This window comes from Corythoichthys intestinalis, chromosome 13, assembly GCF_030265065.1.
Source record: "Corythoichthys intestinalis isolate RoL2023-P3 chromosome 13, ASM3026506v1, whole genome shotgun sequence".
Lineage (NCBI taxonomy): Eukaryota > Metazoa > Chordata > Actinopteri > Syngnathiformes > Syngnathidae > Corythoichthys > Corythoichthys intestinalis.
In genome coordinates, this window is record NC_080407.1 from 754,671 (window position 1) to 770,041 (window position 15,371).

Here is a 15,371-nt window from a genome sequence, read left to right on the forward strand (position 1 = left end):
GCTCAGAGGATCGGTGTTTGGATCTTTGCGGAATTGATATTTGGCTCCACACTTTCATTGGAAATGTGCTCTATATTGTCAATTGATGTGAATGTCAATCTAAATGGTTGTTTGTCTACATGTGTCCTGACATTGACTGGCGACCAGACGGACGGTTGTCTTGTAGTGAGAAGACTGATGACCTGAATATGAGTAACCTCTATAGAAAAGGATGGTGGCATGTGATCACTTGAAGCTGTTGCTCATCATAGAAGCCCAGTCACTTGGAGTGGTGTTTATTACACAAGACATTAGTACAACATCGCTACATTATCATGCTAGCTTGTAGCCTCATCGGAAGGTGCGATCAGATGGCCGAGTCAGCGTTGGTATTCAGATACAAGAGGAAGCATGCTACATTTACATCAAAGCGTACATTATAAGATCTCTCTTTAACCACAAGTGCCCTCACTCTCGGTTCAATATTGATAATCGATGAACATTAATAACTACATGTATGTGCAGTATTATGTGCTCTGACATACTAGTATTTACTGGCGACCAGTCTATTTGTCTATATGTGCGCTGACATTGACTGTCAACCTGTCCATAGACTGGCGAGCAGTCCATTGTTTTCACAATTTTTGACCTGCAATTAGATGGCGACAGGTCCAGGGCGTACCTGGCCTTTCAACTGAAGTCAAACCTGCAACCGCAGTGAAGACCTAGACAACGGATGGAGGCTTACGATCCAAGATTCTGTGCTTGGATCTGCAGGGTTCCGGGATGGCCGCAATGTCCCTTCTTGTCAAACTCGGGTCAAACTGGGGAGCAACAGAACAAAGATGGCTGCGACTGCCACCGCTGCAGCTGCAAGGTTGCATCCTCCCGCGTCGCCCTACCAGATGAGGAGGAGAGAATATTGTGGGCGGGGAAAGCGGTGACTGCCTTTTTCGATCGACGCGTTAGAAAGTGAGGTGAGCCAAGCTCAAATGCGCAAGTTGTTAACCGTCCAGTTTCAAGCAGGCAGTACCTGCTCCCGTCTAGGACGCCAGCTCCTCCCACCAGCACCACATCAAGCCCACAATAGCAATCAGGCCTAGCACGGGTGCCGACACGAGGGGGTTCTCGTGGGGGCTTGGGCGGCCCTGAGGAGGACACACAAGGAAGGAAGTGGCCACGTGTGACAGGAAGAGGAGGGACTCGTTTGATGCGAGGGTGGCGAGGAGGTGGTGACATCAAACGGGAGGAGGCCGCATCTATTTTTGTCAAAAAAAAAAGTGCAAAATTGCCATACTTGGCCAATCCCTGTCTTAGTCCCTCCCCCAATTTGAGCAACTAATGACAGTATCGTTTGTTTCCCTTCCTGAACAAGCCACACCCCCTCTCACCTGTGCCCCCTCTCCCAGAATACGTTGAAGTTCGCCCTTGCAGTGTCGCAGCTCCTCCTCCAGGGTGGTGCATTCGCGCCGGCTGTCGTCATGGAGACGCCGCAGTGAGCTAAGCGAACGCTTGATGCGCTCGCACTGACACAAACAAAGGCAAATGTGCACGTCAGTTGCCGCACGTTCTACAAGGTGCGTGACGTACGCAGTACCTCGGCGCGCGCTTTGAGCTCGGAGTCCTCGACCTTCTGCAGTTGGACCTGAAGTTGAGCGACTCCCTGAAAGGCGGCGGGCGGACTGCACGACTCTACCTCCGTACTGGAACAACAAAAAACTGTCAGCTTTGAAAGCCATCAAAGCTGCAACCTCTGCGTGTTCGGACAGTCGAATGCAGAGCTCACACGTACGCTGGTTGTTTTTGCTCTTCTTGTCGGACTTTGCTGCTCAACTGCCGGTTGGCGTCGCTCAGCTGGAGACGTTGGCGACTCAGCGATGCAAACTCATCCTCTGCACGTGCGCTTTCGCCAGCTAAAAGCCAAACGTACAATCCCGGTCAACAGCGACTCCACTCGCCCTCTGGATTTGTTTCTTTGTGGATTTGTTGTCTCGTAAAAGAGTGGACTTGCCCGGGTCACGCGCATCGCCACTGTCCATCCTCAGGGCGCCGATCTCGACCCGGCGCTGGCCGTCCCGGTCCCGGAGGCGCTGAATCCCGGCCCCGAGCCGACAGAGCTCCTCTTGCAGGCAAGCGATGTCGTTCTCGCTCTCGGCCGCCGCCTCTTCGCCGGCCTCCTGTAGCGCGAGTGCCGTCTCTTCCGCCCGGCGCAGCGCCATCTCGGCCTCCTCCAGATCGCTCCGCTTCTCCCGTTCGGCCGCCGCCAGCTCCCCCCGAACACGGGCCAACTCGACTGGAAGGGGCGATCGCGAACACGGAAGGCCGCTGCGGCCCTCTAATCCAGCGTGAGGACTTGAGATATTGATGAAATGGTGGACGGTACCTTTCAGAGCATCCAATTGCCTGGTGAATGTTTCAGCCTGATGGGCCTTGGCCATTCGCTCGTCTTCCAACATGCCTGACGAGAATGAGAAGAGAATGTGTTCATAGAGCGAGAGGAACTTGCAACGACAACTCGTTCTCACTCTTCATTGCGTGAAAATTCTCCTCTTGTCTGCAGGAATCTTGCCGGGTCTCCTCCAGCTCCATCAGAAGCTCCACCATCCGGAGCCGCAGTTCTTCCACGCCCGCCTCTTCATCCTCCTCCTCTTCCTCAGCCAACTTTCCATCTTGTGTCCTCTGACACACATCGTCCTTCAGCTGGCCTGTAAAACAATATGCCGGTTATGGATCGATTTTCAAGGCGCCGGCCACCATGAGATGCTTTAGGCAATGTTTTTAAAGATCTACAAATGGGAGAGGGGGAAAAAAAAGAACTTCTCATTTGTTGGGTTGATCACACTGACCGTACGAGTCCAGAACTTCCTCAATGAGGGGGGGCAGCCGTAGTCCGTTCATTTTCGGGGTTTCTGAGGGTTCCTCAAGATGCACGCAGTCTGGTCTGCTGAAGACACCGCTGCCTCCTCATCGTCCTAAAAGGCACGTCATCAAAATGTCAAATATTAGTATCTCTCTGGCGACCACTTCAAGGTGTACCCTGGCCGCTAGCCTGGACCCCAATGAGGACAAGTTCTATAGAAAATGGACGGATTTACTACTCCTGTGAACACACGCAGCGAAGTAGTGACGTCAGCGTGTTGCTCACAACCTACGCTGTGGATGTGCTGGTTGTCATGGAGACGTGAACGTCCTTGACCACGCAGCTGTTTTCATCAGCACGGTAGAATGAGATATTCACATGACATGATGACAGCGATGAGGAATTTACCTGCCGACTTGATGCTGCGTCTCATCTTCCCCATCTTCATCATTGGAGTGACGCTCAAGACCGCGTCACGCAGTCGACATCCGTGACGTCATGATTAACGCTTCATGGACCAGTCTAACGAGTATAACTAGACAATTCAACATCATGGTGTTAAACTGTTATATGTACTAACAACACGTTTGTAACTTTTAATGAGAATCGTTTTTGATCGTATGCCGTGGACTACAAAGGCGCGCCTTTATGATGTCATTGCTGTCCCATCTTTATAACGGGACGCGCACACCACACGTCTTTGCTTGTCGGAAAGCCCCCCAAAAAACATTGGGGATGAGTGTATATCACTAAATCAACAGAAAGAAGGCCATTTGTAGAAAATATATTTTCCCCAAAGTTTGAGGTTTTGGCTGAAATTTTGCACAACGCACCAGTCGACAACACTCTTTTAAGACTCGGTAGGTCAAGACCGCCGTCTTGTGGCGCAAACACGTACTAAATGTTAAAATTGAAATGCTGCGTTTCGGAGAACAGTTTGCAGGTTCCTTTAGTTTCAATACACTCATTGAAAATACCTTTGACAGAGTCTTAATAGTAAAACCAAGGAAAGCCAAAAGCACTTGTAACCGGTGATGGTCGTGTCTGAATAATGACGGGAGCAAAGTGACCAATGCTGGCGTGATGAGCAATGTTTACACAAAGATAATCCTCCCGTCAAACTTGGCATTAGTAACGATCCCCGTTTCAAATTAAATAAAGAAATACACGCTAGGAAATGAAGAGCAGTTTGGCGCTTACCCAGGGGTGAAAGTGGCTAGAATTTCTTGCAGGAACTCCCCGACGTGAAGGTCGCCACGGAGCCAGAAATAGGGTTAGGGTTAGCTTCATCTTTATTTATATTTTGTGGGGGGTTCAAACCTCCTAAAACTACTGAAATGCAAAGAAAACTGTTTTGGCACAGTTATTTCTAGAACACATACAGAAACTGATTTTCATTCAAAATTGTATTTTTCCCCCCATGATTTGCCAAATAAAAGTTAACAAAAACAGCAATAGCCCCAACCTCCATCTCCTAATTTTTATTTTCCCTCATTTCCTCACATCCTAAATGTCAAATCTCAATTTTAACTACTTAAGAACATAGGATGTATATTATAATTGAAGTTAACGTTAACATTTACTTGATTTAAAAAAATAAATAAATAAAGATATAAGTAACATACATTCAGAAAAATAAGTAGAAATGACTTATATTATGCAGAGTGACATAGAATATATTTTGAAGATTGCGCAAACATTGAAGTTTTTAAATCATAAGGAAATGAATAAGTAGCCTAACATACAGTGGGGAGAACAAGTATTTGATACACTGCGGCAGTGTATCAAATACTTGTTCTCCCCACTGTAAATGAACAAATATAAATCCAAAGTGCACATTGACAACTAAGATGTTGTGAACCTCCCCATCAGAGCAAATAAAACTAAATATGATAAATAAGCCTCCTCAACTCTATCCCTGCTTTGAAAGATTTGATCTATTTTCTGTTGCGTTGCCCTTTTTTGTTGCATCAATCCAACTTTTTTTTGTTTTGCTGTTCCAGGAAACATGCACATTTGAACCAATCAGAGCTAACTATCTCTGCTGATCACATGTCAGTGTGTCAGCCAATTGAACGGATAAAAGAGTCCAGGCGTTTTGCTTTGCTGCGTGCATTTGCACATTGAGGTGACTCATCATCGTCAGTCAGATAACTGCAGCAGCTGGGGAAACCTCCATGCCGTCCGTGGAATAAAAGAAATACTAAATATCGGTGAAAACGGATTACGCAAGCACTTTTATGATGGTTGTTGTTAACACTTGTGTATGTAAATCGGATGTTAGTCGACTGTTTTCTTTTTGGAGATGAAACGCATGTGTGGCAGCTTAGCATTTTTTTGGGTTTACATAGCGTTTTGACAGTTGCCGTCATATTTTTGGAATCAAAGCACCGTGTACCGGAGCAGCATTCCGGCCCTGAATCTTATACCGGAACTGCGTTCCTGACCGTTCTGGCCCACTTTGACCCCTGCGCTTACCTCCCAATCGGCATCCACATACAAAAACAGGAGCAAAACAATTTGCAAATATGTACAAAGTTACAATTTTGAAAGGGGGATGGATCGAAAATGGGAGAAAATAATCAATAACCAGTTATTACACGAACATACCATTTTTGCTCTAACAAGTTAGCGCTGTTACATACTTATTGACGGCCGTTTCGTAAAATAAAGCCACTCGGAAGAGGACGGAGCTGCATTTACTTGCTTTACATTATTTTGATATTTAAATTAGTACAATGGAGTTTGCAACAATTTACGGAGGGATTAAACTTAAGCACTTTGATCAATCGTGTACCATTAACGTATTTTATACATTTGACAACTATTTTCAGTGATGGTGGTGCCACTCGGAAAACTGTACCCATCAGTCTTCATCAGTCCGAAAGGACCGTCACTTTGCTACACTTTTGCGGTGTTGCGTTCTGTCCACTTGTTGGACGCCGCCGCAGTACAGTATGTTCAATTAAACCAAACCACAAAAACAGCAGCAAATATATTTGAATAATATCTTGTGATTCACTGAGTATTTTTAAGAGCAGTGTGTAACACCACTTATTTTGACCCCCGCCCCCAATAAATTCTGAAAATATTTATTCTCATTTCCTTGTCTGTTTAAGGCTCGATTATGTCGGCTCAGGCGGATACTCCCCTTTAACGCTTGGATTCAAACCCCTGCCCTTTAATACCTCATCGTCGATCCCGTTTGTGTGTGCGTAGTGTAAAGTTTTACTTTCCACCCGAGGTGACGCACAGTTCAGCTCGTAAGGCAAGTCTTTCCCTTTTTTTGGGGGTGGGTAGGTCAACATTTGCTATTTTCAAAGATAGGAGTGATCACCCGCGTTGCTCACTCGTTAGCTTATCCGGGCTAACCGGTGAATTAGCCTCGTTAGCACGAGGAGCTAACAGCTGCCAGTCGCTATTTGACATTCCCTTTGGTGCCTATTTACTTAGCTTAACTCACTTTCAGTTGACACGGCACGACAGGTTGATCCGTCGCCACAGCAGCCGGGGGCTTCCGATTGGCTGCTTGCTTCTTCGATTCCGTGACCCACCGGCCGGATAGACCCCGGATTGGTCGCCGCTCGACCGTGGACGCGCAAGGGACCGGTCACCGGTCAATCGCAAGATCTGGGTGCGCGTAAACCCCTTGGCTAATTGGCTACCATTGACGTCCGATCAGTTTGAACTGGAATAAGGCGACCCTCCCGGCTGCTAGACATTGGACGTCTATGAGCGCCAACGGCACTGAAATATTTTCAGTCCCGTTTGTTTTTCAGTCCAACCCTTGTTTTCTTCACAAGTCTGAGGAGGAATGCGCTTTGTAGCTTTAGGGCCCTGAAGCTGCCATTCTCTCGCTCTCATAATCAAGCTCTTATTTTCCTGATCAAAGCTTTTGATTCTACTCTGGCTGCCTTGTGACGTGCACGTGCGCGCGTTTTCACCTTTCAACGCGCACTTAAGAGGCCAGATTTGTAGCACTTTCAACTTCCACTTTCCCGCAATCGGGCGCATGACAGAAAAAGAGGAAGTGGAAATCACTTTTCTCAACAACTTTTTAAGATGTCATTGACTATTGTATTCTCAACAAAATTTCAATGATCTGGTTTTGGGCCCCGGGTCAAAATTTCTAAAAAGTCAAGCAGTCGCTAAAGGCTGTGACAAATTTCAACTTTTTTTTTTTTTTTTGCGCTGCGCAGGTAAACGCATCGTCACCCCCAAATGTCCCATCGGCACCTCCGAGTCAGGCACGGCGACACGAGCTAGCGGAGGCTGGCATGCGACAGTGGCCCAGCGCGTCCGGGTGGCGGCGCCGCTGAGCGAGACATGGACGAGTTCGGCAGCAGGACTTACGGCACCAGCGGCCTGGACAACAGACCGCTGTTCGGCGAGACGTCTGCACGGGTGGGATGTCTGTCGGAATGATGCAAAATGAGCACCGTTTGACCCGAACGCTTCATGATTTCGACTTTTTGTTTTGGGTGGCTGTCAGGATCGCATCATTAACTTGGCAGTGGGAGGATTCACGTCTCTGGTTGTGCTGGTACGTACGTCCGTGTCGTCGACGCGAATGACAGATTTCGAGACGAGCACATTTACCTTTCAGGTGACGGTGATCAGCTCCTTCGTTTTCCCTTCGTTGCCTCCGCGGCCGCTCAACATTTTCTTTGCCGTCTGCATCCTGCTCACCTGCGGATCCGCCATTTTGCTGGTACGCCCAAATTGCGGCGGCGAGAAAATGAACCTGAACCCGCCACCTTTCTCCTTAGATCTTCTGGTACCGCCAAGGCGACCTGGAACCCAAGTTCCGCAACCTGATCTACTACAAGCTGGCGTCCATCGTGTTGCTGTGTCTGTGTGCCAACCTCTACTTCCACGACGTCAGGTGAAGGAGTCCCGGACGCACTTCAAGACGCGCAATAAACGTCCACTTCTTGTCCAGCACCTGTTTTGCGTCAGTTCAAATGGCTATGGAGGTTGAAGGACCAAATGCCTTTGGGTGTTGGACCATAACGATGCAACTTTAGTTTTTTTTTCTTGCCCTTCCACACATTCCAGCGGGTAGCTTAGCAGAGCTGACACATTTGCACTAATCACAGGCTCAAGTTCAACGTCCGCGTAGCCTCGTGATACTTTGTAAAAAAAGAACCGAGACCTCGTACGACACTTATATTGGGTTTTGACCAAAACGCCCGTGAGGGGTTTTATGTTTGATACTTTTAACATGTTCCCCACCTGAAGAATAAAGCTCACCACGACTTTCGGATTGTCAACACAATGTTTTTCTTTTGTTTGTATTTAATATTTGACTGAATAAATACATGAAGTAAAATGAGATGGCATTTTTCTTGATCACGCGCCACAAAACTTGAAAAATTGGCACTTGACTTGTAAAAAAAAAAAAAAGGAAAAACCTGGATAGTGTCCTAATCGCAGCCGTCCTGGTTCTCCAAGATGGGATCTGTAGACAAAACAGCATGAGTCGCCGCGCCCGGACCCGTCACGTTGGCCTCACCTGTCAGCGTGCTGCTGATGTTGGGAGAGGGCACGATGAGGACGGCGCCACCGCCGTCCATTGACGAATGCGCCGCCGGAGCGTCGGCCGCGGGCAAAATCAGCTGCTCGATGACAAAATGTAAACGTTATTACTGACTAGAGCGGACCGAAATCGTAGCTACGGAGCACCTCGTCGGTCGTCGGCTCCTCTGCGGACGCCTTTTCCGGATCGGCCAGAAGATCCCGGCGCCGTCCCTCCGTCTCGTCCGAGGCCAGCGTCTGGATGATGATGCCGTCGCCGCACAGGCCGTCCGTCTACGAAACGGCGTCCTCGCATTAAGACAACATACGCCGGTCGCTATACGTACGGCAAAATGCGGCGGAGACGCACCGTTAGACCGTGCAGGATGATGTGCTCGTGGGATGAAGAGGAGCCGGTTGTCAAGGTCACCGTGCCGTTGTCGGCCAAGCCAAGCGGCAGGCTCTGATTGGAGGAGGTCTGCAGGACGTACGTGCCCGGCGTGGCGGTGGGCTGCAGCTGGAATGACTGCCGGAGACGGCGAAACGTCGTGGGAAAAGACCCGCCCACACGCACGCGCGACCTTTTCGCCCGAGCTTACCGGAAGAATCTCAAAGGCCTGCAGCGCTCCGCCGTTCAGCGCGACGGTATCGCCCTCGCCGCCGGCCGCCGAAGACTCTGAGGATGGAGACGCAGTCGATTTAACCGTCGGACAAGGAACGCGGGCGGGGGGCGGCGGCGACTTACCCAGGTGCGCGATCTGAAGCGGGATCTGCACCGCGCAGCTCTGCAGCGCCGTCGAACCCGAGCCGCCTTCCTCCGAGCGGCCCAGGCGGATCTGAAGCGAGGAAGCGGCGCTCGTGGACATCACTTCGTGGAGGCCCTTGACCAGAACTGCAAACGCATACGGCGTCAATCCTTTTTTTCCAGTGAATTCTTTTTTTTTTCCCTGGCGTGTCACCCCGTACCCGGGAAGGGGACGGCCTTGTGATTGGCCACTTGTCTCTTGATGCTCCACCATTTGGAGCGCAACCACTGGGGCGAGCGCACGCTACGCCAGCCGCCCGCCAGCTCCTCCCATTTGATTTCGTTCTCATCGACCACGTCCAGCTCCAAAATCCTGTCCCGAACGCAACTCTGAGCCGTCGACTCGACAGAGGAGTAAACGTCCGAGCTAGCGTACCTGCGCGCGAGGACGAGATCGTCGTCTTTGGTCCAGTCGGTGCCGCCGCTCTGCTTCCAGTTGAGGTAGTTGAGCCACTTGGAGCGGCACTGCTTCTCGGAGCGCGTGCCCACCCGGTTGGCCACCGAGGCCCAGGAAACGCCCCCGGTCACCGCCGAGCCCGGGGACGCGCCCGCCATTTCGTACACCACCTCGGCCAGACGTCGCTCCTCCTCCTCGCTCCACTTGCCTGCGCCGTCCGGGCGTTTAGTCGGACCGAGCGATCGGAGCCTTACCCTCCGTCGTACCCGTGTTGCAGGTGTCCTTCATTAGGCGACAGCGATCCTTGACAGAGGACGCGCTGCGGCCCAGCGCGGCGCCGATGGTGGCCCAGTCGTTGCCGTGGCGATCCCTCAGGCTAAAGGTTTGAAAGGTTACCCGCCTGAGCTGGCGTGGGCAAATAAAGACGGACTCACCTTTTCAACTTCTCAATCTCTCCCGGAGTGTACCTGAACACAAACGGGCACGCGCGGTCACGTAAGACGGGCGCTTTCGCCGCCGTGACGACGAGCGGTCTCGGTCACTCACTTGCCCACGTGGTTGCGGTTGTCGTACATGCGCAAGACTCGTCGGTAGACGGCAAAGAGCGGCCTGTTGAGGCCCACCGCCACCGAGCGGTAAAAATCTTTCCGCTCCTCTTTGGACATCTCGAAGACGATCTCGGCCGGGTCCTCCACGCCTCGACTCTGAACGAGCAAAGACGTCAACGTCGGTCTCTCGGCCGACGTCCGTGACCAAATCACCAAAAGCAACCTTGACGTATTGTTCGATGTTGCTCATGAGAATGTCGATCTCCTCTTTGGACCACATTCCTTGTCTCCACTTGTGACCTGAAAGCAGCCACATTTAGCTCACGCCGCTTCCGGACTTTCCGACGGCGTCTTACGCTTTACCTTTGTTGGCGAGCGAGTCTTTGTCTTCTTTGGTGGTGAACCACGCCTGACTGACGGCCGCCACCTCCGCTTTCTCGTCGGGCGACAAACCGGCTTCCTCGTCGCACAGGACCTACGGGCGACGTCACGACCGTGAGTCCGCCGCGTCCCCGAGTCAAGGTATGTCAATGACCCGACCTGAAATTGAGCCGCGTCCTCCCCAGCGATGCCGTCGCGGTCGTCCGTCGCGGTCACCTCAAAGCTCTCGCAGCCGTCGGTCGCCGAGGACGGGCTCGGCGCCGTCGACCCGAACCCGGCGAGCTCCCCGTCCCTCGTCTCACCTGGCATCGCGACGAGAGAAAAGGATGCGGCGGCGGACTCCTCCGCCGAGACGCGCGCCTTCTTGGCGTGAGGCCCGCCCTCGTCGTCATCATTCTCGCGCACGCAAGACACGGGCGGTTCGGCGAGTGACGGCGGAGTAGCGTGGGCGGGAGAGCGCGAGACCACGCTGCCGTCCCGAGTCTCCGCGAGCGACTCGACCGTCTCCGCCGCGACGTCGTCCCGCTCCTCCGCCGCGCTCATCGCCTGGGATGGCTGCAGAAATCATATGTCAACATCCCATTAAAAAAATGGTTTATAGCATTCATACAAATCACAAAAGATTAAAAAGGAAACCATATTACAAGAGCAAGAAGTGATAATCTATTAATAGTTTTATAATAATATGTTATTGAGTGGATATTGAAAAATTTAAGTGTATTTTGATCATCCAAAGGAGTCAAATTTGGTAGATGGTCCTATGAGCATTTTTTTTTTTTTTACATAAACTGTCTAATGGCGCCCTCTGCTGATTACACGTAAAGCACGCTTCATTCTGGGGAACACAATGGAACATTAAGGAAATATTTGCACAAAATGGTACGACACAGTGAATATTTAGTGGGTTTTAATTCCTCGAAGGGGTGTGAATCTATATGTATGGCTACGTCACGTTGTTTTGCATAACAGCCGCTCCCGAATTTGTGACTTCTAGTGACAATAAAGCTAAAAAAATCTGCAATAGTACTGCTCTCTTTTCTTAGTAACGTAAACAAACAACAAACATTCTGTGCTAATCATTAGCATTCAGTCAGCTACCTCCGCTCCACAAAGGGACCAAAAAAAATACGGCGCCATTTTAGCGTCCAAGGTGAAGCTCGTGGAAACTCGAGTGAATTCAACCGTTTATTTTCGAGTTTTGTGGACATGTTTGCGGCGTGGAACACCTCTGAGGTAGCACGTGGTTACCACTAGGAAGAAAGACGTTTTTTTCGCTGCTGAAAGAGGTACTTACTTCCTGTTTTTGGTCCGGGAACTTGCTAGTGACCAGGATGCAGGCAAGTGCCAGGATGCAAGCGGTTGGAATACGCGTTGTTAGCCAATCCGGATACAGCCGTTATCAAATGTCGGCCATTTTGTGTCAGGATCATGCGATTCTCGTCAACGGGGTGTGTATTTTGAAATAGCCACAAATGGATCAATTTTCAAGCTTTTTTCAAACAAAGATGCAGTAAATTAACTGCGTACTTAATTTTGACCTCCCGCCCGAATCATCACCACGCTAATAGGGTTTGTTATCGACAAAATTGTTTGAAAATCTGTCAAGATTTAGCAGTGGAGAAAGTCCCTCACATTAGGTTCGATGCAGCTGACCCCGCCATTGCATTCCACTGCTTTAAGATGGCCGCCGATGACTGACGCCGCAGACTCCCACCATCTCGGAGGCTCCTTCAAGACTTCCGGGTCGAGAGGTCGCGCGGGAAGATGACAAAACGAGATTAAACCGAATACATGCACATTTTATCCAGATTCAGACAAATCGGCAATATTGAGAGTATTGACGTCAAGTGCTTTTTCAGTCGTTATACCGCTCTAAACTGCTTTGTTGGTATTGTGCTTATATCAATCTAGTCCGCCTAAAAATATCTTCCGCCCCAAAATTTATTTCAGCTTAATGGCTAAATGAAACCGCAAATTCAACGAGAATATAGAATATTTATAAAATTCTATAATATTTTCTTTTTGCATACATTTTTTTTAAATCCGTTCTTGTGATTTGAGTTGAATGTTGAGTCGTTGTTTGCGGCGGAAGCTAAGGACGAACGGAACATTCAAGCTACAGGAATCTCGGTGGACTTGGCTTCAATTTGATCAAGAAATGGATGAAAAGCCGGTTAAAGTGTAAGTAACGCGACCGCGGCAGATTGAACGATGGCGTAAAGGCTGGCGATGTTTTGCAGTTTGGTGTGCGGGGACGTCGAAGGCAAGCTCGGAGCTCTCTTCAACAGAGTGCAAAGCATCCAGAAGAAGACGGGACACTTTGACGTGAGCCGAGACGTTCTTTATTCGAACACCGCAACGTTCACATCTCAACACAGTGCGCGTGCCGTGTGCTGTAGCTTCTTCTGTGCGTTGGAGAATTCTTTGCAGCCACGCCAGAAGCTGAGGAAGAGTGGCAGCGGTACAAAAGCGGGGAAAAGAAAGGTAGTACAAATGTATCGCCTCTGGTGACAGTGATTCATAAAAATAGACCAGGGTTCACTAAATCCGGACCTCGGTGCGACCATTCCTGTCGTGTTTTCCATGTCTCCCTCCTCCAACACACCTGAATCAAAATAATCAGGATCGTTATCAGGCTTCTGGTGAGGTTGCTGAGGACATAATCATTTGATTCAGGTGCGTTAGGGGAGAGAGATGCGGAAAACACGACAGGAAAAGTGACACAGAGTTCCGGATTTAGGGAACCCTGACATAGACTGATGCTTTTCCTCAGCTCCCATCCACACGTACATCTTGGGCGCCGGAAGTCCGGAAACGGCCGAGAAGTTTCCCGGCGCGGACGGCTGCGAGCTGGCCGACAACATCACGTATTTAGGTACGCGGACCGCGGGTCGAGATGGTGCCTCTCGCTTACTTGCGGCGCCTCGGCGTTCCAGGTCGGCGCGGTGTCTTCGCAGGGGTGTCGGGCCTGCAGATCGCGTACGTCAGCGGGCGCGAGGCCACGCGGGAGCCGGCGCCGGCCCATTGCTTCGCTTCAAAAGATCTGGCGGAGCTGCTGGCCCCGCTGATCGGCGGCGCAAAGTTCCGCGGCGTCGACATCCTGCTGACGTCGCAGTGGCCCGAGGAGGTGTGGCGCTTTGCAAATAAACCGGTAAGCATTGATCAGCGGTTAGTTGTGACAGATTCTTTCTCTCCTTCATCATTGTTTGTTTACCTAGCAGGAAGTTGACACAAAGTCGTGCGGAAGCGGCGCCCTCGCCAATGTGGCGGACAAACTGAAGCCCAGATATCACTTTGCTGCACTAGAGGGCATTCACTATGAAAGGTTACCTTACAGGTGAGCTGAAGAATCTTACAGGATTTCTTCTTTGTCCGCTTACACCATTTCCCCCCCTCAGGAATCACATAGTGCTGCAGGAAAACGCTCAGCACGTGACCCGCTTCATCGCCTTGGCGAGCGTCAACAACCCCGCCAAGAAGAAGGTGCGGGGAGGCCGCGTCGACGTGACCGTTCGGTGGGCCGGAAGATGGACGCGTGTCAATGTTTTCCCGCACAGTACCTGTACGCCTTCAACATTGTCCCCATGAAGACCATGGAGCCGTCGGAGCTGGTCAAGCAGCCGCAAGACGTGACCGAGAGCCCGTACAGGCGAGTCGCGAAAGACCGGGACGGCGCTTTGAAGAGCGGCACGAGCTTGGCGGCGGAAGAGGTGGGAGCGCCGCGATGCCCAGATGACATGAGGCGGTCCTGACTTGTTTTTTTTTTTTTTTTTTGCTTGATTTCCACACAGGAGCCCAGCACGCAGTTCTTCTTTGACCTCAACAGCGGACGCGGCCGGAAGAGGCCGCACGAGGGCGACCGGTCGCGACGAAAGCCACCGCGCGAGCACCGTGAGTTAGAAATGAGCCCCGGTCCGGGTCCGATGAATGAACAAATGCCGTCGTGCAGCTCTTCCCCCCGGGGAGTGCTGGTTCTGCCTGGCGAGCCCTCAGGTGGAGAAACATCTGGTGGTCAGCATCGGGACACACGTGAGTCCGCGCCATCGGGATGCTCGCGCCCGTGCGGAGTCTTGACGCCATCTCGCGCCGTAGTGTTACCTGGCGCTGGCCAAAGGCGGCCTCAACGCGGGACACGTGCTCATCCTGCCCATCGGGCACTACCGGTCTACGGTGGAGCTTGCCGCCGAGGTTCTGCAAGAGATGGAGAAGTACAAGGCGGCGCTGAGGAGCTTCTACAAGAGCCGGGGCGAGCGCTGCGTGCTCTTTGAAAGGAACTTCAGGAGCCAGCATCTGCAGCTTCAGGTTTGACCAGAGACATTCGGCGGTCCGGTGGTCAAGTTTGACAAGTTTATCTCTCCCCCCCCAACCTCAGGTGGTCCCTGTGCCGCTGGACTGCTGCGCTAGCGATGACATCAAGGAGGCCTTTATGCTGCAGGCTCAGGAGCAGCAGATGGAGCTCGCCGAGATCCCTCGGCACAGCGATCTCAAACAGGTTCGTCGTCGCCGGCCGTCCCGCCCACCGGCTCGCCATGACGTACTTCTGTGCAGATCGCCCCTCCCGGCACACCCTACTTTTACGTGGAGCTCGACTCGGGCGAGAAACTCTTCTACCGCATCCAGAGGAATTTCCCGCTGCAGTTCGGGAGGTAAAGAGCGCCTCCTTCTGACAGTTTTAAGAGCGACGCCCCCTGACGACCACCTTCGGCAGGGAGGTACTGGCCAGCGAGGCGCTGCTGAACGTTCCCACCCGAGCCGACTGGAAGGAGTGCAAACAAAGCCGAGCGGACGAGGAGGAAGCGTGCGCCAGGCTCAGGGAGGCCTTCCAGCCCTACGACTTTGCCTGGGACGACTAAAACAAAATTGAGGTTCAAATGTGTAAATAAA

General features: G+C 51.3%; 4 protein-coding genes across 13 annotated transcripts; 2 read left to right on the plus strand and 2 right to left on the minus strand.

Moving 5' to 3' along the window:
• Window positions 1–271: 271 nt before the first annotated feature.
• LOC130928287 (coiled-coil domain-containing protein 136-like) lies at window positions 272–6,750 on the minus strand. Of its 6 annotated transcripts, none has more exons than XM_057854752.1 (10): window positions 6,303–6,747; window positions 3,248–3,374; window positions 2,826–2,951; window positions 2,505–2,684; window positions 1,991–2,437; window positions 1,772–1,892; window positions 1,577–1,682; window positions 1,371–1,505; window positions 1,013–1,127; window positions 274–877 (listed from the first exon to the last, which is right to left on the minus strand). In XM_057854752.1, the coding sequence occupies exons 3-9, from the start codon at window positions 2,875–2,877 to the stop codon at window positions 1,023–1,025; spliced, it is 1,146 nt and encodes a 381-aa protein (XP_057710735.1). In that variant the 5' UTR covers window positions 2,878–2,951; window positions 3,248–3,374; window positions 6,303–6,747; the 3' UTR covers window positions 274–877; window positions 1,013–1,022. The 6 variants fall into 6 exon arrangements, 5 of the variants coding, with proteins under 5 accessions (XP_057710736.1, XP_057710735.1, XP_057710734.1 ...); XM_057854755.1 differs by lacking the exon at window positions 6,303–6,747 and having other exon boundaries at window positions 277–877; window positions 1,991–2,272; window positions 2,363–2,437; window positions 3,248–4,540; XM_057854753.1 differs by lacking the exon at window positions 3,248–3,374 and having other exon boundaries at window positions 272–877; window positions 6,303–6,750.
• On the plus strand, window positions 3,535–8,171 carry tmem243b (transmembrane protein 243, mitochondrial b). 2 transcript variants are annotated; one of them, XM_057854805.1, is made up of 5 exons: window positions 3,535–3,699; window positions 7,039–7,243; window positions 7,332–7,382; window positions 7,446–7,550; window positions 7,609–8,171. In XM_057854805.1, exons 2-5 carry the CDS (start codon window positions 7,166–7,168, stop codon window positions 7,726–7,728), a joined length of 354 nt encoding a protein of 117 aa, XP_057710788.1. In that variant the 5' UTR covers window positions 3,535–3,699; window positions 7,039–7,165; the 3' UTR covers window positions 7,729–8,171. The 2 variants fall into 2 exon arrangements, with proteins under 2 accessions (XP_057710788.1, XP_057710787.1); XM_057854804.1 differs by lacking the exon at window positions 3,535–3,699 and adding an exon at window positions 6,131–6,473.
• Window positions 8,022–12,336, minus strand: dmtf1 (cyclin D binding myb-like transcription factor 1). Of its 3 annotated transcripts, XM_057854666.1 has the most exons (15): window positions 11,586–11,750; window positions 10,647–11,042; window positions 10,470–10,581; window positions 10,330–10,406; window positions 10,105–10,262; window positions 9,993–10,025; window positions 9,825–9,934; window positions 9,538–9,766; window positions 9,323–9,474; window positions 9,102–9,248; window positions 8,956–9,032; window positions 8,727–8,882; window positions 8,525–8,650; window positions 8,355–8,457; window positions 8,039–8,300 (listed from the first exon to the last, which is right to left on the minus strand). In XM_057854666.1, exons 1-15 carry the CDS (start codon window positions 11,622–11,624, stop codon window positions 8,266–8,268), a joined length of 1,950 nt encoding a protein of 649 aa, XP_057710649.1. In that variant the 5' UTR covers window positions 11,625–11,750; the 3' UTR covers window positions 8,039–8,265. The 3 variants fall into 3 exon arrangements, with proteins under 3 accessions (XP_057710646.1, XP_057710648.1, XP_057710649.1); XM_057854663.1 differs by having other exon boundaries at window positions 8,022–8,300; window positions 8,956–9,248; XM_057854665.1 differs by lacking the exon at window positions 11,586–11,750 and adding an exon at window positions 11,782–12,336 and having other exon boundaries at window positions 8,035–8,300; window positions 8,956–9,248.
• Window positions 11,590–15,366, plus strand: cwf19l1 (CWF19 like cell cycle control factor 1). 2 transcript variants are annotated; one of them, XM_057854683.1, is made up of 14 exons: window positions 11,590–12,668; window positions 12,728–12,812; window positions 12,887–12,971; window positions 13,261–13,362; window positions 13,424–13,638; window positions 13,706–13,824; window positions 13,886–13,970; window positions 14,045–14,197; window positions 14,279–14,378; window positions 14,437–14,516; window positions 14,580–14,789; window positions 14,860–14,979; window positions 15,036–15,133; window positions 15,196–15,366. In XM_057854683.1, the coding sequence occupies exons 1-14, from the start codon at window positions 12,553–12,555 to the stop codon at window positions 15,338–15,340; spliced, it is 1,713 nt and encodes a 570-aa protein (XP_057710666.1). In that variant the 5' UTR covers window positions 11,590–12,552; the 3' UTR covers window positions 15,341–15,366. The 2 variants fall into 2 exon arrangements, with proteins under 2 accessions (XP_057710666.1, XP_057710667.1); XM_057854684.1 differs by having other exon boundaries at window positions 11,591–12,668; window positions 13,709–13,824.
• Window positions 15,367–15,371: the final 5 nt, after the last annotated feature.